Genomic DNA, 22,254 nt, shown 5'->3' with positions numbered 1-22,254 from the left:
ATGTATTGTTATCCAGTCAGACCCACTCGAGCTCTTTCCAAATGCAAACAGTTTCCCATCTTCAGAAAATTTATATACCTTCAGTGCAATTGTACCATCATCAGACCATTCGTTGGGATTGAGAAAGACTCGAGCCTCGGATACAAGCGAATCTTGGCAATACATGACACTACACAGACAACATCATAAAACAATGATTTATGGACAACAGCAGGATGGCATCAAGAAACAGACAGACAGACAGACAGATAGACAGACAGACAGACAGACAAATAAACAGACAGACAGACAGACAGACAGACAGACAAATAAACAGACAGACAGACAGACAGACAGACAAATAAACAGACAGACAGACAGACAGACAAACAGACAGGCAGGCAGACAGACAGACAGACAGAGACAAACAGACAAACAAACAAACAGACAGACAGACAGACAAACAAGCAAACAGACAGACAGACAGACAAACAAACAGAGGCAAACAGACAGACAGACATCCCAGGTTCCTGTTTAGAACGTACTTATGATTCTGTAGTCCCGTGTTGTAAAAATAGTAGTATCTGTCTCCGTGTTTACTCGGGCATCCATACCTCTCAAAGTTATACAGCTCAGTCATCCTACACAAACACAATCTTAAACCAAGTCTTCAACAAATCAAACATTTGCATGCTAAACACATTACCTAAAGACACGCCCACACAATTTAAAATTTTAAACAAGCATTTTATATCAGGCATCCCATTGAGGTGGTAAGTTTGTAAATATTCATTTAAAAATTAGATGATATTTAAAGTTGCGTGGAAGTGACTCTCAGTATCTAGAAATTGAGATAAGTAATTTGTACATACGCTCACACAATGTGTGCACAACGTTTAGAACTCCAAACCTAACAACAGCTTGTGCAGCAATTAAATAACAAAATAAAATAAAATAAATCTAAATTAAATAATAAATATAATAATTAAATAAATAAACCAAATAAACACTAGACTAATAACGCGCGCACAGCATATCGAACTCCAAGGCTAAGAACAATTCACATTCACAGATTAAAGCGTGATGTCGTCACGCAGCAGACACGTGTCGACGTCAATAAGTTTACCTCGCATGGAATCGCTCTCTCAGAGGTGTCTCTCTGATAAACGGCAGGCTAATGGCATTTTGAGCTTCCACAAACGTTTTCGTCTCTTCCGAGTCAGGATCTTCAAGCCAACGATAGGGATCGGACACTAGAGTGCCGTGGTAGTCATCTGCTACCGTCTCGTCTCGTCTGGCCTTTGGGTATGTCCAACTTTCAGTCATGACTTCCGTCGATGCACCCGGTGGGGGGACCCAGTTGATGTTAGCGCACACAACAGCGACAATGTGGATTGTGCGACTGCTCGACTGAAGCTGGGAGCTTGGGTCGCTGCTCACGTGACTACACACATGAGGTGTTGAAAATCTTGAGTCTCGCGCAGCCGCCAACGGAAGTCAAAGGGGAAGGGGCTGGCCGCGCGAGGCTATAGCAAACACAGCATGTACAGCTGTGCTGTTAATTTTGCAGGATGGCAATACTATTACAATCACAACTGTAGAGCAAGTAGAGAACCCGTCGTGACGTCACGTGTCAGAACTAAAGGTCTTAGAAAAAGCAACTGTTGCTTAATTAATGTAGATAGAAGTAAATTATAACATGCATATAAACAGTAAACTGATGAGTCTCAGTCTACAAAGATTTTGTGTAGAACAACAATGCGCTAAAATAAAAGCGGTCTGGCTAGCGAGGCTCCTTAGGATAGGAGCTTAGCCGTAAGTGCTATACGCGTGCAGTGTACGGAACTGTTTACTGAGGCACAGCAAAGTTGTGTAAACAATACATTTTTTACAATAATGTACTAAAATTTAGCTTAGGCTCGCGTAGCCAGACCGCTCCAAATAGCGAGGTCTGACTCACGTGACTTGGGCCACTGGTGTGGCTGCTTGACTCTCATTGGTCGCCGCCTATTCGAGCGCCAAGTGCAAACCGCCTTAGCTACCTCCATTCATTCACGTCCTCACTGGACGTCAGCTCAAACGCTTTCTCCTCCACAACAACTTCAAATGGCTCTGAACGCCACTGAGGAGGAGGAGGAGGCATACGCTGCGATTGAAATGATTGCGAACGATGGAGAGCGGACGCACAAATCGCCGAAAAACGCCAATTACAGCGACATGAGAATCGCAACGACAGCCAGTCCTCACGAAATGACTGCTTCAGTGTTTATGACGCCTCCTACGAGTGGATTGAAGGACGAAAACGCGAGTGTGGCGAAGAGGGAAGGTGCTGTAGGGGAGCCGCCAAAATTCGATCTTTCTTGGGCTTGGGAGGACTTCACCTCAACTGGAGTGCAAGATAAAACACTTAGAGTGCCGAATATTGCGGGCTCGTTCTGGTCAGAGTCTCAGAAAGTGGAGGAAAAGGGGCTTGACATCATCAGTCGACTGGTAACCATGGATGCCTACGGACTTCTTCAAACTATTTTGTACTTTCTACAGCCTGTTGATTTGTGTCACTTCTCTGCTGTCTCCCGGAGTTGGCATTGGGCGCTGAAGCGCGACATAAAGGCCAGAGTGAGAAGGAAAGAATTTCTATTGAGAGTAAAACATGCAAGACATAGAAAGGAAAACTTGATGACTTTATCGAAATCGAAGCTTCCAAAAGGCAATGAAATGTCCAGGAAAGTGCTTGTGTGTACTGACAACCTGCCTAACCACTCGACAAGAAATCCAGACACAAACTATGATCAAAAATCGAATTACCCGTTTGGAATCTATGGGAAACACAGACCCTGTATGAAATGTCAGTCGCCCGCTCGCGAGTCACAAACAACAGCTCGTTGCTCCAACTGTCAGTACTCATTCTGTATTCACTGCTTCAAGCCCAGGCTGGCGACAACAATACATGACTGTTGTATACCTGACGTGGGCGTGGTTGCTTACCAGAAAGACCATGGAGCGCAGAGTAAATACGCTGTGGGAAGCAAACACAGCAAGAAGCGTTTGAAAAGACTATGAATCCTTGATTGTATATATGATGTCTTAGGACATCAGATTTATTGTCATATTTCTATGTTGATATTTATATGTATTATCGTGACATAATATATATGTCATCTCAATACATTCTTAGCATTTTGGGGTTGGTGATAAAACAAAAATGACATGGCAAGTAAGTCTTGTCAGTAGAAATATATAAAGACAATGTATACAAACGTATGTCAAACGTATGTCATGTCTTGTGTCTACACGATGCCTGTCCACTGAGCCGAGTAGTAAACCGGCATCCCGTCATTATCTACTGAGCAAAACAGTGCGTTCTTTTTGACTTTCGTTCCTAATCGTCCAGACGAGATAATCTCAAACGCTGACATACGTTCGTCCCATTCTTTGATGATCGCCACGTAATGTGAGTGAACGAGAGCCAAATCGCCTGTAACACGAACAGAGCATCGTAATACAAAACATCACAAGGTTGGAAGACATCACATTACCAGGATAGACGAGATAATCACCACCAAACTTTGCACCGTTTGCAACATAATAGCCTTTCTCCCACAAATCCTTGTATATAATGTATTTTATTTTCTGAGTAAAAAGAGTCATTAATATTAATTTTTAGCTCAATCATTTGGCTTTACTTCTCGTTTGGTTTTGGGAAACTCCCATTCGGGACACGAGTCTAAGCTGTACGTATGAGCCCTGGGATCAGCTGCAAATGAAGTAGTTAGTTACTACAGGATATGTCTGTTGCCTGTCTGCCTGTCCATTTGTCTGTCTGTCTGTCTGTCTGTTTATCTGTCTGTCTGCCTATCTGTCTGTCTGTATGTCTGTCTGTCCGTCTGTCTGTTTATCTGTCTGTCTGCCTATCTGTCTGTCTGTCTGCCTGTCTGTCTGTCTGTCTGATAACACATACCCATCCCTTACAACTATTACTGCCTACCTCTAGTGATTTGAATAGTAGGACTGCTGATTTGTACATCCAGACTTCCATCTTTCCTCTCAGACTGATCACATACTAAATCTCTGGACGCCTCTACTCTGTCACTGACAACCAAGTCACTTGCTTGTATTTCATCTTCAATGTTGTTGTCATCATCCAGACGTGGCCGTTTAGCACAAGGCTCTAATGTGTCATAATCACCATCTGAAGTCTCCTTAAATACAAGATAAAACAACATTATTTTGATTCATAGAGAAAACATACTACAAAACAATAGAAAAATATACTTACCACCCACACACTGACACACACACACACACACACACACACACACACACACACACACACACAAACACAGTGACACACACGGTGACACACACACACACACACACACACACACACACACACACACACACACACACGGTGACACACACACACACACACACACACACACACACACACACACACACACACACACACACACAATGTTTGTGCCATTCCTATAATAATTGCTTGTAAATTAAATAATCATGTGTTACCTCTTCATCAAGAGATATCACATCGTGTTGTTTCACTGACTCATCACTTGCTCTAATCGTCTCCTGCTTCATAACCACATCTGCAGGCACATTGACAACTGAAGTATTATCACATTTCGTGGTAGTCGTTGCAGCTTCGTTTTGAGGCTTGATATCCATTAGTTGTTTCTTTTCCTGTTTTTTCTTTGCTAACTTAATTTTTTTCTTCTCAGATTTTGATAACTTTGATTGAGGTGAAGCACTAGCAATAGAAGAGATGTATTGTTGCCTTCTTATGTCTTGATCAGCAAGCCATAATTGAGCCTATACAAACACACTCACTCAGCTTTGAGCCTATAAAAAAGGGACTTTGTAAAAGTCACGAGACTTGGCGAGTAGCATACTCTAAACGTATAGGGCTGAACCGACTTCCGGTCTGGGGACTATGTGGCTGGCTGGCTGGCTGGTTATGTCTGTCATGCTACAGGAATGTGCCACGCCTCCTTAGTGTGGCTCAATCATGAAGCATTACTTCCTTTATGTCATATGTGGCAACCAGAGACAATACACGAATAGCCAATCGTAGGCACAAAACTTCCTTGAGAGGGTTTATTACGAGAGCAGTGTAATTCATGATTGCGATTGCTAGGACTTGTAGAAAATAAACAACAAAACTCACCTGCCTGCAACTGCTGACTCAAAATCGATCGCTTTCTTGGTTTTACAACACTTATACGGGAATCTAACATTACGTAACCATGAGTGATTTTATGAGCCGTATATGATGACCCTGTAGAGACTATTTACGGACTTTGCTGTCACGCAAAACAACAGTCACTATGTAGGATTTTAGATACATTTACAGGTAGCATGTCTAGAAAGAAAATAGCGTGTATATTCATGATTCTTCGCGACAACTACTCCATGCACTTAGTGTACGCGTGGTGTTCAGGACTTTGGCTCATAGCTGTAGAAGCGATGGTGTAAACACAGCTTCAATTACTAGCATACATTATAATTTGTTAGACTATTGTATTGGAGGGATGCATCTCACAATACATTAGACTATTGTATTGGAGGGATGCATCTCACAATACACAAAACTATTGTATTGAGGGATGCATCTCACAATACACTAGACTATTGTATTGGAGGGATGCATCTCACAATACACTAGACTATTGTATTGGAGGGATGCATCTCACAATACACTAGACTATTGTATAGACGATATTGGGGTGGTGGGAGGTGGAGCTTCTAGAGCATGCGCAATCTCGAGGGTAACACGCACCTTTCGCCGATCTTACTATACACAAAGTCCATGTTTCCGGGTCTGCTTCTGAACCGTAGATCATTTTGCCGTTGACTAGGCTTTGTAAGTTCACTACTTACTATTTCATGAATCTTGTGAGAGACTTTGCCTGCGTAAAGAGGTGTACAAAGCCATTTCTTGAGTATGGCTTCTCGAGGGTAAGAGACTGCTGTTCAAGCTGAAGTCGATTGATTCACATTCTGAACAGATGCACGTGGAGTGGAAAGACAGACTACTCATTGCTTAGCGATGGAAGTTTTGTCAGATGAAGATTTCGTGGAAGGGGAACCCATTTGGGGTAAGCGAACGTGATGCACTGTCACTGTCTGTGTGGCTGAAACTAGGACTATTTTCCCCCCATCTAGCAAACTACTTGAACTGTGGAACTGTGAAACTATGTATCTTGTCAAACTAGAGTCAGCAAAAGTTTGTCTAGCCTATTCAAGTCATCATGGAAGGCGGTGAGCTCATGAGCTTACACATCACTTGATGTGCCTTGGCCTGATTCTTTGTTTGCTATACAAAGAAATTGCCTTGGCTGCTTTCAGTTGAACTCCACACTGTATCAAGTACATTTCTCTACACAAAACCTGTGTAAGACTTGATTTTATTATGAGTGCCTTTCCTTGCAACCCAGACTCTGCAGATGCAAGGTCTTGCTCGAGAACTCTAATCTTGTTTTGAAGTTCCACTATTTCATTTGCTTGTTGTTCAATTATCGGATGTAAACCATCAGCTTCAGCGCCTCAGTGACATGTTTGACAACTAACATCTTCAATTTGAGATCACTACTATACACATGTCTTGATCAACTGCAGATGAGGTAGAACAGCCTCTGCTTTCTGATTTAGACATTACAGCTATGGAATAGTGCGTACGTGTTGTGTTACTCTAGACATAACTGTTGCTGGGACTTGTAGACTGGCAGTGCTAATTGTAAACAGACTACAGAGTACATGTACTATAATCTGATCCGCATCAGTGTACTTATTGAGTGCAAGTTATCACAGTAAGAACTTCGACTTGGCCAATCACATATATACAGAAGCAAGCTAGACTGCCCAGAAACAATGCGGAACGCCTACATTCTGGTTATCCGAAATGGGTTCCCAGGTGGCACGATTTCACTCGCCAAAACTAATTCATCTCTAGGCAATGAGTTGTCTGTGCTTCCACTCCAGGTGTATCTGTTCAGAATGTGAATCAGGCAACTTCAGCTTAAACAGCAGCCTCATACCCTCGAGAAGCCGTACTCAAGAAATGGCTTCCTACGCGTCTCTACGCAGGCAAAGTCTCTCACAAGATGCACGAAATGGTAAGTAGTGAACTTACTTACAAAGCCTAGTCAACGGCAAGATGATCTACGGTTCAGAAGCAGACCCGGAAACGTGGACTTTGTGTACAGCAAGATCGGTGGAAGGTGCATGTTACCCTCGAGATTGCGCATGCTCCAGAAGCTCCGACCCCGAATATCATCTATTGGAGGGATGCATCTCACAACACACTAGACTATGGTATTAGAGGAATGCATCTCACAATACACTAGACTACTGTATTGGAGGGATGCATCTCACAATACATTAGACTATTGTATTGGAGGGATGCATCTCACAATACACTAGACTATTGTATTGGAGGGCTGCATCTCACAATACACTAGATTATTGTATTAGAGGGATGCATCTCACAATACATTAGACTATTGTATTGGAGGGATGCATCTCACAATACATTAGACTATTGTATTGGAGGGATGCATCTCACAATACACTAGACTATTGTATTAGAGGAATGCATCTCTCAGGAGATTATTTTCTTCCAACCTGCTGTTTCACACTTTCTTCTCTTTCCTTTTCAAAAAAATCTACTTGCTCTTGACTTGCTTTTGGAGGCATTCTATAACTCCTCAATCTCACCAAATCTACAAACCCAAAGTGTTCCACATCACTAGTACTCAGTGTCAACAACACCAACTCAAGCCTCATCCTCATCTCACTTTTCTCTGCGAGCAGAGTCGCCTGCTCCGGCATCAGTAAAAGTGGTAGCCCCAGGCAAACATTCTGCTTGGAATTTCTTGGCAACGAGCCAACTGGAGTGGCAATAATTCTGTGATCTTTTCTCAATTTGACAGCATCTAACGTATCACAACATTCCTCCAACAAACAAACGCTTAACTTCCGCACCAACAAGCACAAACCATTTGGATTCCATATCATCGCCTGTCCATTGCTCACGAAAACGTCTACTATCGACATAGCAAAATAGAAAAGCAATAACCGGGACTTAATTACGTGAGGCTACATGGGTACCCGTATTGACCATAAAAGGATAGCCTGCCGTTTTAGCGCCAAAACTCGCACCGGTTGTGTTCCTTGTTTCTCTCTCTCTAATGGCTTTAGACATTGATCGCGATTTGCAGCGCGTTCAACGCGAGTACATCGACTTTCTCGACGACGACGTAAGCGATTGCAAAATTTCATTTGTGTGTGAGACGAGAATTGAAGTGTTTTGCTGTTTATAGGCGGAACATGGTGTTTATCGTGAGAAAGTGAGGGAAATGATACGAAAGGGAGAGAACAGACTGATTGTCAACATCAATGCGTTGAGGCGCAAGCTGCCGAAAAGAGCAGCCTGGTGGGTCACGTGACTAACGGTGTCTTGTCTGTATGTCTGTCTATTCGTTTGTCTGTCTGTCTGTCTGTGAGTTTGTTCGTCTGCTTGGCCATCTGTGTTTTATTTTTTGCTTGCTTGTTGTTTGTCTGTTTATTTGTTTGTTTGTTTGTTTGTTTCTTTACCCACTTTGTCTGTTGTTTGTATTTATTTTTTATCATTTGTTTGTCTGTCTGTTCTTTGTTTGTTTGTTTATTCACTTGTTTGTCTGTTTGTCTATCTTTAGTCGGTCTGTTTGTCTATCTTTAGTCGGTCTGTTTGTTTGTCTATCTGTTTGTCTGTTTATTTGTTTGTCTGTCTATTTGTCTGTCTGTCTTTTTGTCTGTTTGTTTATTTGTTTGTTTGTCTATTTGTCTCTATTTGTCTGTCTGTCTTTTTGTGTGTTTGTTTATTTGTTTATTTGTCTGTTTGTCTTTTTGTCTGTTTGTTTATTTGTTTGTTTGTCTGTTTGTTTGTCTGTTTGTTTGTCTGTGTACTAACTGGCTACTATTAATTAATTAAACACTTTTGATTGATCTTTGTTTGCTAGTATGCTAAATGAGGCAATTGATGAAGTCATTGCTTTCCAAGTAATTAATCATTTTCCACTTATGCATTTACGTTTTATGCTAACACTTCTGCTGTAGCGTGCGTTGAGAGAATTTGTTGCGTCTTCTGATGCTGTGTACGTGAAACAGTTTGAAGAGTTCTACATTGGTTTTGAGGGAAGGTAAGAAATCACATTTTTGTTCTCTGCTGCACTATAAACATAAAATGTGCTAAGATGGAGAGACAGACAGACAGACAGACAGACAGACAGACAGACAGACAGACAAACAAACAGACAGAATGTACCAAGATGGACAGACAGACAGACAGACAGACAAGACAAGACAAATGGACAGACAGACAAGACAGACAGACAGACAAATGGACAGACAGACAGACAAGACAGATGGACAGACAGACAGACAGACAAGGGGACAGATAGATAATTCTACAGACAGATACTAATACTTTAATACAAAAGAGACAGACAGCAGGACCTGCACGTAACAAAAGACCGACCAATGTACATACAAGTTGACAGACATACAGACATTCATAGGCACATGGATATGCAGATGGATCAAGAGGCAGCCAGGAGACAGACAAACGGACAGACAAGACACTGTGATGTGCTACATGTTAGACAGATAAACATTAACGTATTTCATATCTTTTGTCCAGTTTTGGCAACAAGCATGTAACGCCCCGAACACTCACTTCAAGTTACCTCGGCAACCTTGTATGTGTGGAAGGAATTGTCACCAAATGTATGCACACAAATTGATATCAACCCACATTAATAACACGTTTGTTTTGTGACAAACGTTTCACAGGCTCGCTGGTCAGACCGAAGGTGGTGAAAAGTGTTCACTACTGTCCAGCTACGAAGAAGACAGTAGAACGAAGATATTCAGATCTGACAACATTGAATGCATTTCCCAGCACATCGGCGTATCCTACAAAGGCATGCAAACAAAATAATTTTAAGTAAATAAGTATTTAATAAATAAATAAATATTTAATAAATAAATAAATATTTAATAAATAAATAAATATTTAATAAATAAATAATATTTAATAAATTTTTAAATGAATAAATAAAATAAATTTTAAATAAATAAATATTTATATTTAATAAATTTTAAAATAAATAAATAAAATAATTTTAAATAAATGAATATATAATGAATAAATAAATATTTATATTTAATAAATTCGTAAATAAATAAATAAAATAATTTTGAATAAATGAATCCTTTTTGAATAAAATTTTTTTAAATAAATGAATATTAATATTTAATAAATTTTTAAATAAATAAATAAAATAATTTTAAATAATTGAATGCTTAATGAATAAATCAATATTTATATTTAATAAATTTTTAAATAATAAATAAAATAATTTTAATAATAAATAAATATTTATATTTAATAAATTCTTAAATAAATAAATAAAATAATTTTAATGAATAAATAAATTTTTAATAAATTTTTAAATAAATAAATAAAATAATTTTAAATAAATATTTATATTTAATAAATTTTTAAATAAATAAATAAATAAAATAATTTTAAATAATTGAATGCTTAATGAATAAATAAATATTTATATTTAATAAATTCTTAAATAAATAAATAAAAAAAATAATTTTGAATAAATAAATTTTAAATAAATAAATATTTATATTAATAAATTTTTAAATAAATAAATATTTGTATATAAATATTTATATTAATAAATTTTTAAATAAATAAATATTTGTATTTAATAAATAAAATAGTAATTTTAATTATCTAATTTAGGTAATATTTAATAAGTGATATGGTAGTTGTTGATTTCAATTAGGTACACATGATTAGCTCAGCTTGTCATTTTGTAGGATGATGTCGGAAATCCACTAGAAACAGAATTTGGTTTGTCTGTATACAGAGATCATCAAACACTTAGCATGCAGGTAATGTGCTAAAGTAGCTTTTTCATTTAATGTGATGTTGCTCTGTTGTTGGTCTGTCTGTCTATGTATGTGTCCATTTATGAGTTTATTTGTTTGTGAGTTTATTTGTTTTTATTTGTGTTTATTTGTATTTGGCTTTTGTGTTTGCCTGTTTGTCTATTTGTCTGTCTGTCTTTCTGTCTGTCTGTCTGTCTGTTTGTCTGTTTGTCTGTCTGTCTGCTTGTTTGTCTGTCTGTTTGTTTGTCTGTCTGTCTGCTTGTTTGTCTGTCTATTTGTTCATCATGTGTCTGCTATGTTTCCTCTATGATGTGATTGCTTCTACATTTTGTTAGGAAATGCCAGAAAAAGCTCCTGCCGGGCAGTTGCCTCGTTCAGTCGACATCATCTTGGATGGTGACTTAGTGGACATATGCAAAGTACAAACAATAAAACCATTCAACTATTAATTAAGTGCCAAGTAGAGCAAACACTTTAACTTATTGATATCAACAACAAGCCATGTTCTGAATGTACGATCACAAATACAAGACACGAAACATTATTGCATGTTTGTGTATGCTCTGCTCAATTTGTTTATATTTGCTTCACTGATTGTACAGTAGTGATGGACTAATGAGTTGGTGTCGTCTTTTTTGTTTTTGTTTTGTATTAGCCGGGAGATAGGATTCAAGTGATTGGGATATATCGATGTCTTCCATCTAAGAAGAATAGTTACACTTCCTGCAGCTTTAGGTATTGTGAGTGTGTAGTGCTATGTCTCTGCCGATGAGGCTTTAATGATATAGACATGCTTCAGATGAGGAGACACACCAGCAAGCATACAGACAGACAAGTAGACAGACAAAAAGACAGATAGACAAGTAGACAAACAGATAGACAGACAGACAGACAGACAGACAAATAGACAAACAGACAAACAGATAGACAAACAGGTAACAGGTAGATGGTTGGACAGACAGGGAGACAGACAGACAGTGACATGAATGTTTCCCTGTAGACAACTCTGTTTTATGTGTTTTGTAACATTCTTGTTGGTATTTCATAGGACTGTTGTTTTGGCAAACAACATTGTTGTGCTCAGCAAAGAGACTTCTCCTAAACTAATAGCTGAAGATGTGCAGAAGATGAGGCAGTTTCGGTCTACCAAGAGATTTGTATGTCATGTGACGAGATCTCACTTGACATTAACACTGATAGATAAACAACATACGGACTTGATTTACAGACAGACAGACAAATAGACAGATGGACAGACAGATAGACAGGCATGTGTGTGTGTGTGTGCACGCGCGTGCACCCCACATATTATTATGTCTAGTGCATGTTACTTGTTTCAGAATAAATTTGAAATGTTGGCAAGATCTTTGGCTCCATCAATTCATGGCCACGAGTGGATCAAACAAGCTGTTCTTTGTTTGCTTCTCGGTGGCACAGAAAAAGTGCTTGAAAATGGAACAAGACTAAGAGGGTAAAATGACTAGCAGTTTGTGGTTGTTGTGTGTTTAATGTTAGTTCAAATAATTTTAGTGATATCAATGTGTTGCTGATTGGTGATCCTTCGACAGCAAAATCACAGATGCTACGGTAAGGAGAACAGATTAACAGATTGGACAATAAATATGTTATTGGTGGTTGGGTAAAACTGATAGGACAGACAATGAGACAGACAGATGGATGAACGGATGGATGGCCAGACAGACAGAGAGACAGACAGACAGACATACAGACAGACAAATAGTGTCTCTTGCATAATTATAAATCCACCCTACCTGTTGTACATTTTATTGTGTTTTTGACCGCCTAGTCAGTCACAGAGAAGCTTTTAAGTTATATTTTCATTACAAAATTATTTGCTGTTTATCTAAGTCTAAATTCAATCTCCTTCACACCTTGACTAGAGAATTTAAAGTTGCCAAGTTGGGGAAAAGCATCATTATCTTCCTAAATCTTGTCTGCGCATGTGCTGTAAAGTGAATATTTTATCATAGTAAACAAATTTGTGGCGTTTAGTGTAATTGGTTTCTAGGCAAGAACTCGTTAATATTTACACACTACTATCTAGCATTTCGTCCAACCGCCTTTAGCTCTACGTATCGCTTCTACGCGACGCGGAAGACTGTCAACTAAAGTCTGTACAAGATCAACAGGAATTGACGCCCACGCTGTCTGCACCGCCGCCCAGAGATCGGCTGTTGTTCGAGGGTGCAGACGATTTACCCTCACTTTCAGCCAGAGCCACAGATGTTCTATTGGAGTGGCGTATGGAGAGCAAGACGGCCACTCAAGAACATTGACGTCATTAGCACGAAGCGACTCTCTCGTCGAAACGCAGTGTGGATTTTTACGAGGTCGTCGAGCGTTGAGACCTTTCTCTGACAGGTGTCTACTAATGAGGGAATGTGACACAGGTTGGCCAGTCACGACAGTCAAGTCTGCTTGAAGCTCTCACAGAGTGACTTGGCGATCTCAAAGAACAGCAAATTCGATATGTCGGTCAGTTCGAGTTGTTGTTTTTCTGCCTCGGCCTGGTCTTCTTTTGTAGTCGATGCTGCCATTTTGAAGGCGTCTGATGACATTCTGAATCACTCAACGAGAGACTCCTACAACTCCTGCCACTTCACGTTCTGACAACTCGTTCTCAAGATGGACTTCTATTTCTTGTAGAGTCATGGGGCTGCACTACTTTCCTTGAGGCATGATTACACACGAACAACGCAAAGAATCGATTCAAGGACGGAAAGTGGAAAAAAATGATAACTGAACTGTAGGGTTGCTGACGTTCGCCGCTCTGTAAGCTCCAACAGCGTATAAAAAACAATTTGGTGCCATTGTCTCAACTTGCGCTATTCTGAGCCATCACAGAATATAACCGGAAGTAACGAATTTAGGAATTTCTACGTTATACAGTAAGAAATAACATTGAAGCCAACAGTTTTGCGTCTTGTAATAATTAGTGCATAGATTTAGTGCTTTTGTTTGGTTTTTTAAACAATTACAGATCATAAGAATGAGTTTGTTACATCATAAACAATTTGTTCATTTGCTGCCAAACAAAGACAAAACGGCAATTTCTAGCAACTTAACGATGAATTTAATGTTAGGTTCTCTCAGTATTAGAAATCATACGAAGGAAACTGTTTAGATTGGACATTTGTGGTTTACTGCCAGACAAACGCACTTGGATTTCTTTAGTGAAAGACGAACAAAATTATTTAGTTGTAGCTCTAACTCTAAGAACACAAGTATTGCTATATGTTGGTAGTTCAAAGTAATCATGAAAGGAACTCCTGGTATCATTTTACACCATTCACACATTTAGTCCGTCACGTGAGTAGGGTGGATTTATAATTTTGCAAGAGTCTGTAGATGTGCAAACAGAAAAGGCAGACAAGTATACAGACACACAGACATATGGACAAACATGTGGACATACAAACAGACATAGAAAAACAGCCAGATATGTAGGCAGATAGACAGGCGCTTGACTCATATTTAACTATTTCTCTCATTTGTTTTAGTTATGTGTTGCATTCTGCACCTCGTGCTATTACAACTACTGGTCGTGGATCATCGGGTGTTGGTCTGACTGCTGCTGTAACGACTGACCCTGAGACAGGAGATAGGACTTTAGAGGCAGGGGCTATGGTGCTGGCTGATAGGGGAGTTGTTTGTATTGATGAGTTTGACAAGGTATGGTCAGATGCTGTTTATTGTATTGGAGAGATGCATCTCAATATTGTATTGGAGGGATGCATCTCTCAGTACACTAGATTAGTGTATTGGAGGGATGTATCTCACAATACACTAGACTATTGCATAGGTGGAATGCATCTCACAATACTAGACTATTGTATTAGAGGGATGCATCTCATAATATACTAGACTATTGTATTGGAGGGATGCATCTCATAATACACTAGACTATTGTATTGGAGGGATGCATCTCACAATACACTAGACTATTGTATTGGAGGGATGCATCTCACAATACACTAGACTATTGTATTGGAGGGATGCATCTCATAATACACTAGACTATTGTATTGGAGGGATCTTACAATACATTAGATTACAGCGTTGCAGATATGCATAAATGTTATGTATATATTTCAGATGACAGACATTGATCGTACTGCCATTCACGAAGTAATGGAACAAGGTCGAGTAACAATTGCAAAAGCCGGCATCCACGCAAAACTCAATGCAAGATGCTCAGTCCTAGCAGCAGCCAATCCAGTCTACGGACGGGTAATGACAACCACCTACACATGTTGATTAATTATTAATTGATATTAACTATTAATTGAAGCTGTGTTTACACCCTCGCTTCCACAGCTATGAGCTAGCCTTCAAAGTCCTGAACACCACGTACAGAAGGGCTAATTGTCGCGACGAATTAAGAATATACACGCTATTTTAATTCTTTCTAAACATGTTACCTATAAAATGTATCTAAAACTGTACATGGCGAATGCCGTTTCGCATGACCACGAAGTTAGACTCGACCCAGTCTCTCTCTGTCCTCGTCATTCCTCGGATAGTCTATCCTCAGTCTCTCTCCGCCCTCGGCATTCTCAACGAGGATTGACTATTCGGGGAATGACGAGGGCGGAGAGAGAGACTGGGTCGAGCTAGCTGCCGCGAAGTCCGTAAATAGTTTGTACAGAGTCATTGTATACGGGACATAAAATGTCTCCTGGTTACGTAATGTTAGATTCCCGTATAAATATCGTAAAACAAAGAAAGTGATCGATTTCGGGTCAGCAGTTGTAGACAGGTGAGTTCTGTTATTTATTTCCGACAGATCCTAACAATTGCAAACATGAATTACACTGTTCTGGTGATAAAACTCTCTCAAGAAAGTTTCGCGCTTAGGATTGGCTGTTCGTCCATTGTCTTTGGTTGCCACGTACGACATAAAGGAAGTAATGTTTCGTGATTGGGCCACACTAAGGAGGCGTGGCACATTCCTGCAGTGTACCAGCCAGCCACATAGTCTTCAGACTGGAAGTCGGTTCAGCCCTATACGTTTAGAGTACGCTACTCGCCAAGTCTCATGAATTTTTCAGAGTTTCTTTTCTTATAGGCTCATAGCTGAATGAATGAATGAATTAACTTAATTAATTAGTAATTTATTAATAACAAATTTATTTATTAAAAATAATTGTATGCAGCATATATTAATAATTAATATGTTGTGGTGCAGTATGATGAATACAAGCCACCAATGGATAACATTGGGATGCAAGATTCTCTGCTCTCTCGTTTCGATCTCATTTTTATTGTTCTTGATGAGGTACTGTTACCATGTGGATGAGCACGTGGACTTGAGCTTACGCTATTTGTCTGTAAGATGGATCCTGATTATGACCGTGATATCTCTGATCACGTGCTGAGGATGCATCGTTATCGGGCAGCTGGAGAACAAGACGGGGAAGGTATGGTAATGTTACACACACACACACACACACACACACACACACACACACACACACACACACACACACACACACACACACACACACACACACACAAACATGCACATGCACACACATGCACACGCACATGCACACACACGCACACTGCACACACACGCACACTGCACACACACGTGCATGCGTGCACACACACACACACTCACACACACTCACACACACATTTTAATACCGTAACACAACTGTATGTATTCACAGCTATGCAGATTGGTGGTGGTGGTAGCCTCCTCTCTACTGTCAATCTCGATGTTGAAGATGACGGCTACGAGGAGACTCACATCTTCGAGAAACACGACAGTCTCCTTCATGGCAAGAAAATCAAAGACAAAAAGTAATTTTTGTAACAAAATATTTTGTTTAATTAATTAATGGTTTGTTTTTCTTATTTTTAGTGACAAGTTTAAGCATAGGAGAGTGTCTATGGTGTTCTTGAAGAAATACATACATGTTGCTCGTCTGATGAAGGTTGGCTTGATGCATTAGCACGTGGATGTTGTCTCTCTCTCTGTGTGTGTGTGTGTGTGTGTGTGTGTGTGTGTGTGTGTGTGTGTGGTGTGTGTGTGTGTGTGTGTGTGTGTGTGTGCTCGTGCGTGTGTGTGTCCATTTACTTGTCTGCCAATGTATGCAAGTGATCTCTTGTGGTAACCCATTGTCTTTCTTCTTGCAGCCTGCTTTGACTCGTGAGTCATGTGACATGATTGCTGCAGAGTATTCAAAGCTGAGAACGCAAGACACATCAGGAACAGACAAAGCCAAGGTCATTTATTACAACGATATTTACCACATTGAATCATTTATTTATATATTTATTTATTTGTTTGTTTGTTTATTTGTTTGTTTGTCTGTCTGTTTGTTTGTTTGTCTGTTTGTTTGTCTATTTGTCTTCTTGTCTGTCTGTCTGTATTTGTCTGTCTGTTTGTTTGTCTGTTTGTCTTCTTGTCTGTCTGTCTGTCTGTCTGTATTTGTCTGTCTCTCTGTCTGTATGTATGTCTGTCTGTATGTCTGTCTGGTTGTTTGCCTATCTTTCTGTTTGTTTGTTTGTCTGTCTGTTTGTGTGTTGGCATATTTATCTATTCGTCTGCTTGTCTGTTGTCTAGTTTTTCATTGACGAATCTCACTATTTTTCTGATTTTTCAGACACAACCCGTGACTGCCAGAACATTAGAAACAATGATTCGGCTGTCTACAGCCCATGCAAAAGGCAGATTGTCAAAGACAGTCGACGAGGTACATTAATTAACATGAAAATGTAGCAACAATTTTGGGTCGTTAGTAATTACCACGTTAATTATAATGATTAATGGTAATTATGGATAACATCTAATGTATTTTTGTTGTAGGAGGATGCTCAGTTTGCGATTGACATGATCAACTATGCATACTTCAAGAAAGTAAGAAATCTGTTGTTATTATAGGGATAGTCATTGCATGTGACAGTAGCATTCGGTCTGTTTGTCTGTTTCTCTGTCTGTCTGTCTGTCTTTGTATGTCTGTGTGTCTGTCTGTCCATCTGTACATCCATCCATCTGTCTTTCTGTCTGTCTGTTCGTCCGTCTGTTTGTCTGTCTGTCTTCGTCTGTCTGTATGTCTGTGTGTTTGTCTGTTCGTGTGTACATCCATCTGTCTGTATGTTGGTCTGTCCATCCATTTCTTTGTTTGTCTGTCTGTTTTGTTTGTTTGTTTGTTTGCCTCTGTTTGTCTATTTGTCTGCTTTTATTTACGGTCACTGACGTGCAGGTGAGTGTCAGACAAAAACGAAGAAAGATTGAGGAGGAGGAGGAGGAAGAGTCACAAGATGATGATGAGAATGATGCTGTTGATGATGACGATGATGACAATGATGGTGAGACTTCACGCCGTAGACGATCCCCAAGGTGAGTGTGAAATTTAAAGACAGAGGAATGTATTTTGTATTGAATTTTTATACAGGACGAGGAGCCAGCAGTCTAGTGGAAGGAAGACAAGAAAGAGTCAAGATGAATGTGATCCTTACCACTTTGGGAGTGACGGTGAGACAAAAGACGAGTGGTGTGTGTGTGTGTGTGTGTGTGTGTCCGTGTGTGTGTGTGTGTGTGTGTGTGTGTGTGTGTGTGTGTGTGTGTGTGTCTGTGTGCATGCATGCGTGTGTGTGTGTGTGTGTGTGTGTGTGTGTGTGTGTGTGTGTGTGTGTGTGTGTGTGAGCAGTTGGTAGAGCATTGGTGATGACATTCGGGATCTTGTATTCTGTGATGAGTGTTGAAGGTTCAATCCTGGTGGAGGCTTCACTGTCACAGTTTCCTTGAGCAAGAAACTTACCCGCACTTGCTTCTCTTGACTCAGGAGTATAAATGAGTACCTGGTCATTGACTGGGGTGGACAAGAGCGTTGACTTGGCAGCAACATCATGCAGCAGACGGGTACGTGTGGACCTTGGTGTTCAGTCCCAGAGCTGCGCCATACGTCAGTGCCCCTGGATGACTCTGGCCTAGCTCCAGGTGGATTGTAACGCTAGCCCTAAGACTCCACGTAGCACATGGAGGCCCTGTCTCTAGAGGCAGGGGGAGCTATCTCTGCAACTGACCTCCAGGTCAACGTCAAAAGACGTGGAAGGCTTAACATTTGTCCATTTTGTGTGTGTGTGTGTGTGTGTGTGTGTGTGTGTGTGTGTGTGTGTGTGACTATAAACTGTGTGTATAGTTGATTCTCCTGCTAAACGACGTGCCATTGGCAAGCAAACTGCTGATAGAACATCTATTGATGACGAAAGGTATTTACATCTTTTATGCTTTAATGTAAAAATTTTGATAGCAGCAAGTGCATTGGAGAGATGTATCTCACCATACACTAGACTATTGTATTGGAGGGATGCATCTCACAATACACTAGACTATTGTATTGGACGGATGCATCTCACAATACACTAGACTATTGTATTGGAGGGATTCATCTCACAATACACTAGACTATTGTATTGGAAGGATTCATCTCACAATACACTAGACTATTGTATTGGAAGGATTCATCTCACAATACACTAGACTATTGTATTGGAGGGATGCATCTCACAATACACTAGACTATTGTATTGGAGGGATGCATCTCACAATACACGACTATTGTATTGGAAGGATGCATCTCACAATACACTAGACTATTGTATTGGAAGGATGCATCTCACAATACACTAGACTATTGTATTGGAGGGATGCATCTCACAATACACTAGACTATTGTATTGGAAGGGTGCATCTCACAATACACTAGACTATTGTATTGGAGGGATGCATCTCTCAACTATTATATTGTGAGATGCATCTCCCATTACATATTGAAAGATGGTCACCATCTCAAACACATAACATCAACCTATACCTAACAATCATATTAATTAATTTCAGATTAGCTGAATTCCGAAGTGTCATTCTTCGGCTCTTCTCATCTGAGCACGCTCAAAGCATCTCCCTCCAACAAGTGCAACAAGCAGCACAAGCAACCTTCACAGAATCAGAAACAGCAGCAGCACTAGAAGCCATGCAGACAGCAAATCAAGTGATGGTCGCAGACGGCACCGTATTTCTAATCTAACACAAACGTATGACGAGATAGAGACTCATAGAGTAGTCTGTACTGTCTAGTGCAAATGTATTATTTCGTGCTATGATGACTATACATGTCACTGTCACTCGGATCAGACTGTCCAAAGTCGCCTTGAATGCTCAGCACGTTGTCACGTGACTCAGTCTCTGAAACACTGAGCACTACGTCCTTTTGTTCGTCAACCACGTGTTTATCCTCCACTTCTACTGCTTTTGTGTCTTCGCTCTCTCGATGTCCAACAATCTCAACAATTTCTTTCTCTTCTGGTGTCTCTACGTGACGCACTTGTTGTTGGCTTACTTGATGAGTCGCCTTGTCTTTTAGCTGTATCAGTTGCTCTTTTAGTTGATGGTAGACTCGCACTCCGGGTTTGACTAAAACTTGGTTTGTTATCGTTGGGAAACACACCGCAGCCATTGCCGTGGATCCAACGAGTGGCAAAAGGATTTGTCTCATCCTTGAACCTGATGCAGAACACTGTTGTTAAACGATATGTTTTACATGTATTTGTCTGTTACTGCCGGCTGCTGCAAAGCTGATGACGCCGACGAGCGACACTGCGGCCACTTTTGGTATGATGTTCTCTTCGGTGTCGGCCGTCTGAGTGATAACGTTGCTGTATTCTGAAAGAGTGAAGCACACTAGTGGTTTAAAGTTGTACGTATTATATAATTGTGCTGAAGTTACATATGCAGGTAGTCTGAACACACAAATGAGTGAAGCTAGAATTTTATGTATCATTATCAGTTTGTCTGTGTTCTGTCTGTCTGTTTGTCTGTATCCATCTGTCAGTGTGTGTGTGTGTGTGTGTGTGTGTGTGTGCAGGGGCGTACCGTGGCCATTGGAATTGGGGGGGCTGAAATACCCGAACACTGACACGCCCCTTTGACAAAAATTGTATTAGTAGCAACAATGCAGACCACAAAGTATTACGTTTACTCGTATACATATATACAGTATGGAGCAGACTAAACAAGCACCTATTTACTGAAAAATCATCCTGCGGTTTCCTCTTGCACAGAACTCTTACAAAAAGCTACGTAACGCTAGTTTTCACCTGACAAAATGGGAAACGCCCACAAAAACTGGGGGGGCTATAGCCCATTTAGCCCATGCCACGGTACGCGCCTGGTGTGTGTGTGTGTGTGTGTGTGTGTGTGTGTGTGTGTGTGTGTGTGTGTGTGTGTGTGTGTCCATCTATCTACCTGTACGTCTAGCTGTCTAAGTTCCATTCATGTTTTCATCGCCTTTTGGTGTGCTTGTATGGATTTGATCAAGATTTGAATGAGAAATGAAAAGCAACAAGTTGTGACCACGTTAGTGACTCTTACCGATGACTTTGTCTTTCACCATCATATAACTCTTCTTCATTGATACGAAACGTTCCTATTCAACAAACAACACATGCAAGTTACTATGTTACAGTACTCACTGTTGTACAAGACACAAGATAATGTGATGCAGTCAATCAGTCGGTAATAATAGTTTATTATATTATATAATAATATTTTTACTTTTAGTGTTCTGTATGTAGAGGTTTGTGTGTAATAAATGATATCAGTTAGTCAGTTAGTCTGTCTGTCTGTCAGTTGGTCTTTCCAACTACTTGTCTGTTTGTTATGTAATCCATCTGTCTGTCTTTCTATCTGTCCATTTATTTGACTTTGTCTGTTTATCATCCATTTGTCTGTCTGTCTGTGTGTCTGTCTGTCTGCTTCAGCGCGAAGGTCTAGGACTGTGAGAACATGCCCCACCTCCACGTTTTCTCCAAACGTCCATACTTTCCTTCTCACTCGCGCAATGTATTCCTCCAGTTCTGTTCTTTCAGGCGCCTTATATTCTAAGTACTTGACCTCTTCTGTAGAATAAATCGGCAACTGGAAACAGACGAAGGAGAAAAATTCGTCACTCAAACGTCGAATTTAGTAAGATATTGACCAGATTATATACCTCTGAAATTTTTCTAGAAGATTTTGAGTTAACATCGTCTGTTTTAGCGGCCGTAAAGGTGGCAAGAACGACAGCCGAAGGACGCAAAAGCCGGGAAACCATTTTAATTGTAATGCCCGTATGTTATCATTATGCGATTCTAGTGTTGAAGCCCGGATATCAACTCATTATTTGGTGTTCGGTTGATTTTAGTCGTCGTATTTGTTATCTCAGTTGTATATGTATATAAGTGCTGTTGTGGCTGTTGTTTCTTTTAATTGCTGCTGTTGCTGCTATCGCGGGCACT

General features: G+C 40.0%; 5 protein-coding genes across 5 annotated transcripts in view; 2 read left to right on the top strand and 3 right to left on the bottom strand.

The window, feature by feature from the left end:
- LOC134195503 (prolyl endopeptidase-like) overlaps positions 1 to 1,435 on the bottom strand; it is an 11,887-nt gene extending 10,452 nt beyond the window's left edge. Inside the window, exons 1-3 of the mRNA XM_062664531.1 lie at positions 1,106 to 1,435; positions 525 to 620; positions 1 to 169 (exon numbers count right to left, since the gene is read on the bottom strand). Coding sequence (XP_062520515.1) covers positions 1 to 169; positions 525 to 620; positions 1,106 to 1,305 — 465 coding nt within the window. The 5' untranslated portion in view covers positions 1,306 to 1,435. The remainder of the gene's footprint in view (positions 170 to 524; positions 621 to 1,105) is intronic.
- Positions 1,436 to 2,000: 565 nt separating this feature from the next.
- LOC134195494 (uncharacterized) lies at positions 2,001 to 3,211 on the top strand. Its single transcript, XM_062664523.1, has one exon. The coding sequence runs from the start codon at positions 2,086 to 2,088 to the stop codon at positions 3,037 to 3,039; it is 954 nt and encodes a 317-aa protein (XP_062520507.1). The 5' UTR covers positions 2,001 to 2,085; the 3' UTR covers positions 3,040 to 3,211.
- On the bottom strand, positions 3,135 to 8,057 carry LOC134195493 (tRNA-splicing endonuclease subunit Sen34-like). Its single transcript, XM_062664521.1, has 8 exons — positions 7,992 to 8,057; positions 7,791 to 7,928; positions 7,618 to 7,715; positions 4,504 to 4,806; positions 3,965 to 4,178; positions 3,663 to 3,733; positions 3,516 to 3,609; positions 3,135 to 3,454 (listed from the first exon to the last, which is right to left on the bottom strand). Exons 1-8 carry the CDS (start codon positions 8,047 to 8,049, stop codon positions 3,267 to 3,269), a joined length of 1,164 nt encoding a protein of 387 aa, XP_062520505.1. The 5' UTR covers positions 8,050 to 8,057; the 3' UTR covers positions 3,135 to 3,266.
- A 79-nt stretch (positions 8,058 to 8,136) lies between these two features.
- Positions 8,137 to 20,006, top strand: LOC134195381 (DNA replication licensing factor MCM3-like). Its single transcript, XM_062664400.1, has 25 exons — positions 8,137 to 8,252; positions 8,316 to 8,428; positions 8,994 to 9,033; positions 9,091 to 9,173; positions 9,674 to 9,759; positions 9,826 to 9,956; positions 10,873 to 10,947; positions 11,280 to 11,363; positions 11,600 to 11,679; positions 11,993 to 12,101; positions 12,285 to 12,415; positions 12,475 to 12,531; positions 14,466 to 14,637; positions 15,061 to 15,195; positions 16,154 to 16,243; positions 16,301 to 16,385; positions 16,641 to 16,773; positions 16,835 to 16,907; positions 17,110 to 17,199; positions 17,580 to 17,669; positions 17,783 to 17,833; positions 18,180 to 18,316; positions 18,372 to 18,451; positions 19,119 to 19,188; positions 19,820 to 20,006. Exons 1-25 carry the CDS (start codon positions 8,184 to 8,186, stop codon positions 20,004 to 20,006), a joined length of 2,451 nt encoding a protein of 816 aa, XP_062520384.1. The 5' UTR covers positions 8,137 to 8,183.
- Positions 20,007 to 20,056: 50 nt separating this feature from the next.
- Positions 20,057 to 22,072, bottom strand: LOC134195382 (uncharacterized). The gene is made up of 5 exons (XM_062664401.1): positions 21,969 to 22,072; positions 21,773 to 21,895; positions 21,350 to 21,404; positions 20,537 to 20,641; positions 20,057 to 20,482 (listed from the first exon to the last, which is right to left on the bottom strand). Exons 1-5 carry the CDS (start codon positions 22,068 to 22,070, stop codon positions 20,067 to 20,069), a joined length of 801 nt encoding a protein of 266 aa, XP_062520385.1. The 5' UTR covers positions 22,071 to 22,072; the 3' UTR covers positions 20,057 to 20,066.
- Positions 22,073 to 22,254: the final 182 nt, after the last annotated feature.

Source organism: Corticium candelabrum, chromosome 20 (genome assembly GCF_963422355.1).
Source record: "Corticium candelabrum chromosome 20, ooCorCand1.1, whole genome shotgun sequence".
Classification (NCBI taxonomy): Eukaryota; Metazoa; Porifera; class Homoscleromorpha; order Homosclerophorida; family Plakinidae; genus Corticium; species Corticium candelabrum.
Note: the sequence above shows the minus strand (reverse complement) of the source record. Positions and strands in the feature narration are given on the sequence as shown.

Bases quoted from the DNA above. Each gene is read 5' to 3' on its own strand.
- LOC134195494 (XM_062664523.1), top strand. From the start codon at position 2,086: ATGGCTCTGAACGCCACTGAGGAGGAGGAGGAGGCATACGCTGCGATT.
- LOC134195381 (XM_062664400.1), top strand. From the start codon at position 8,184: ATGGCTTTAGACATTGATCGCGATTTGCAGCGCGTTCAACGCGAGTAC. The intron at 12,416-12,474 runs GTAAAATGACTA...AAATAATTTTAG, and splicing joins AATGGAACAAGACTAAGAGG to TGATATCAATGTGTTGCTGA. The intron at 16,386-16,640 runs GTATGGTAATGT...ATGTATTCACAG, and splicing joins TGGAGAACAAGACGGGGAAG to CTATGCAGATTGGTGGTGGT.
- LOC134195382 (XM_062664401.1), bottom strand. From the start codon at position 22,070: ATGGTTTCCCGGCTTTTGCGTCCTTCGGCTGTCGTTCTTGCCACCTTT. The intron at 20,642-21,349 runs GTAAGAGTCACT...TCACTCTTTCAG, and splicing joins GGTGAAAGACAAAGTCATCG to AATACAGCAACGTTATCACT. The intron at 20,483-20,536 runs GTAACAGACAAA...GTTCTGCATCAG, and splicing joins CAGCTTTGCAGCAGCCGGCA to GTTCAAGGATGAGACAAATC.
- LOC134195493 (XM_062664521.1), bottom strand. From the start codon at position 8,049: ATGTCGATAGTAGACGTTTTCGTGAGCAATGGACAGGCGATGATATGG. The intron at 7,929-7,991 runs GTTTGTGCTTGT...GTGATACGTTAG, and splicing joins GATGATATGGAATCCAAATG to ATGCTGTCAAATTGAGAAAA. The intron at 4,807-7,617 runs GTTGGAAGAAAA...GTGTTTGTATAG, and splicing joins AAGAAAGTGTGAAACAGCAG to GCTCAATTATGGCTTGCTGA.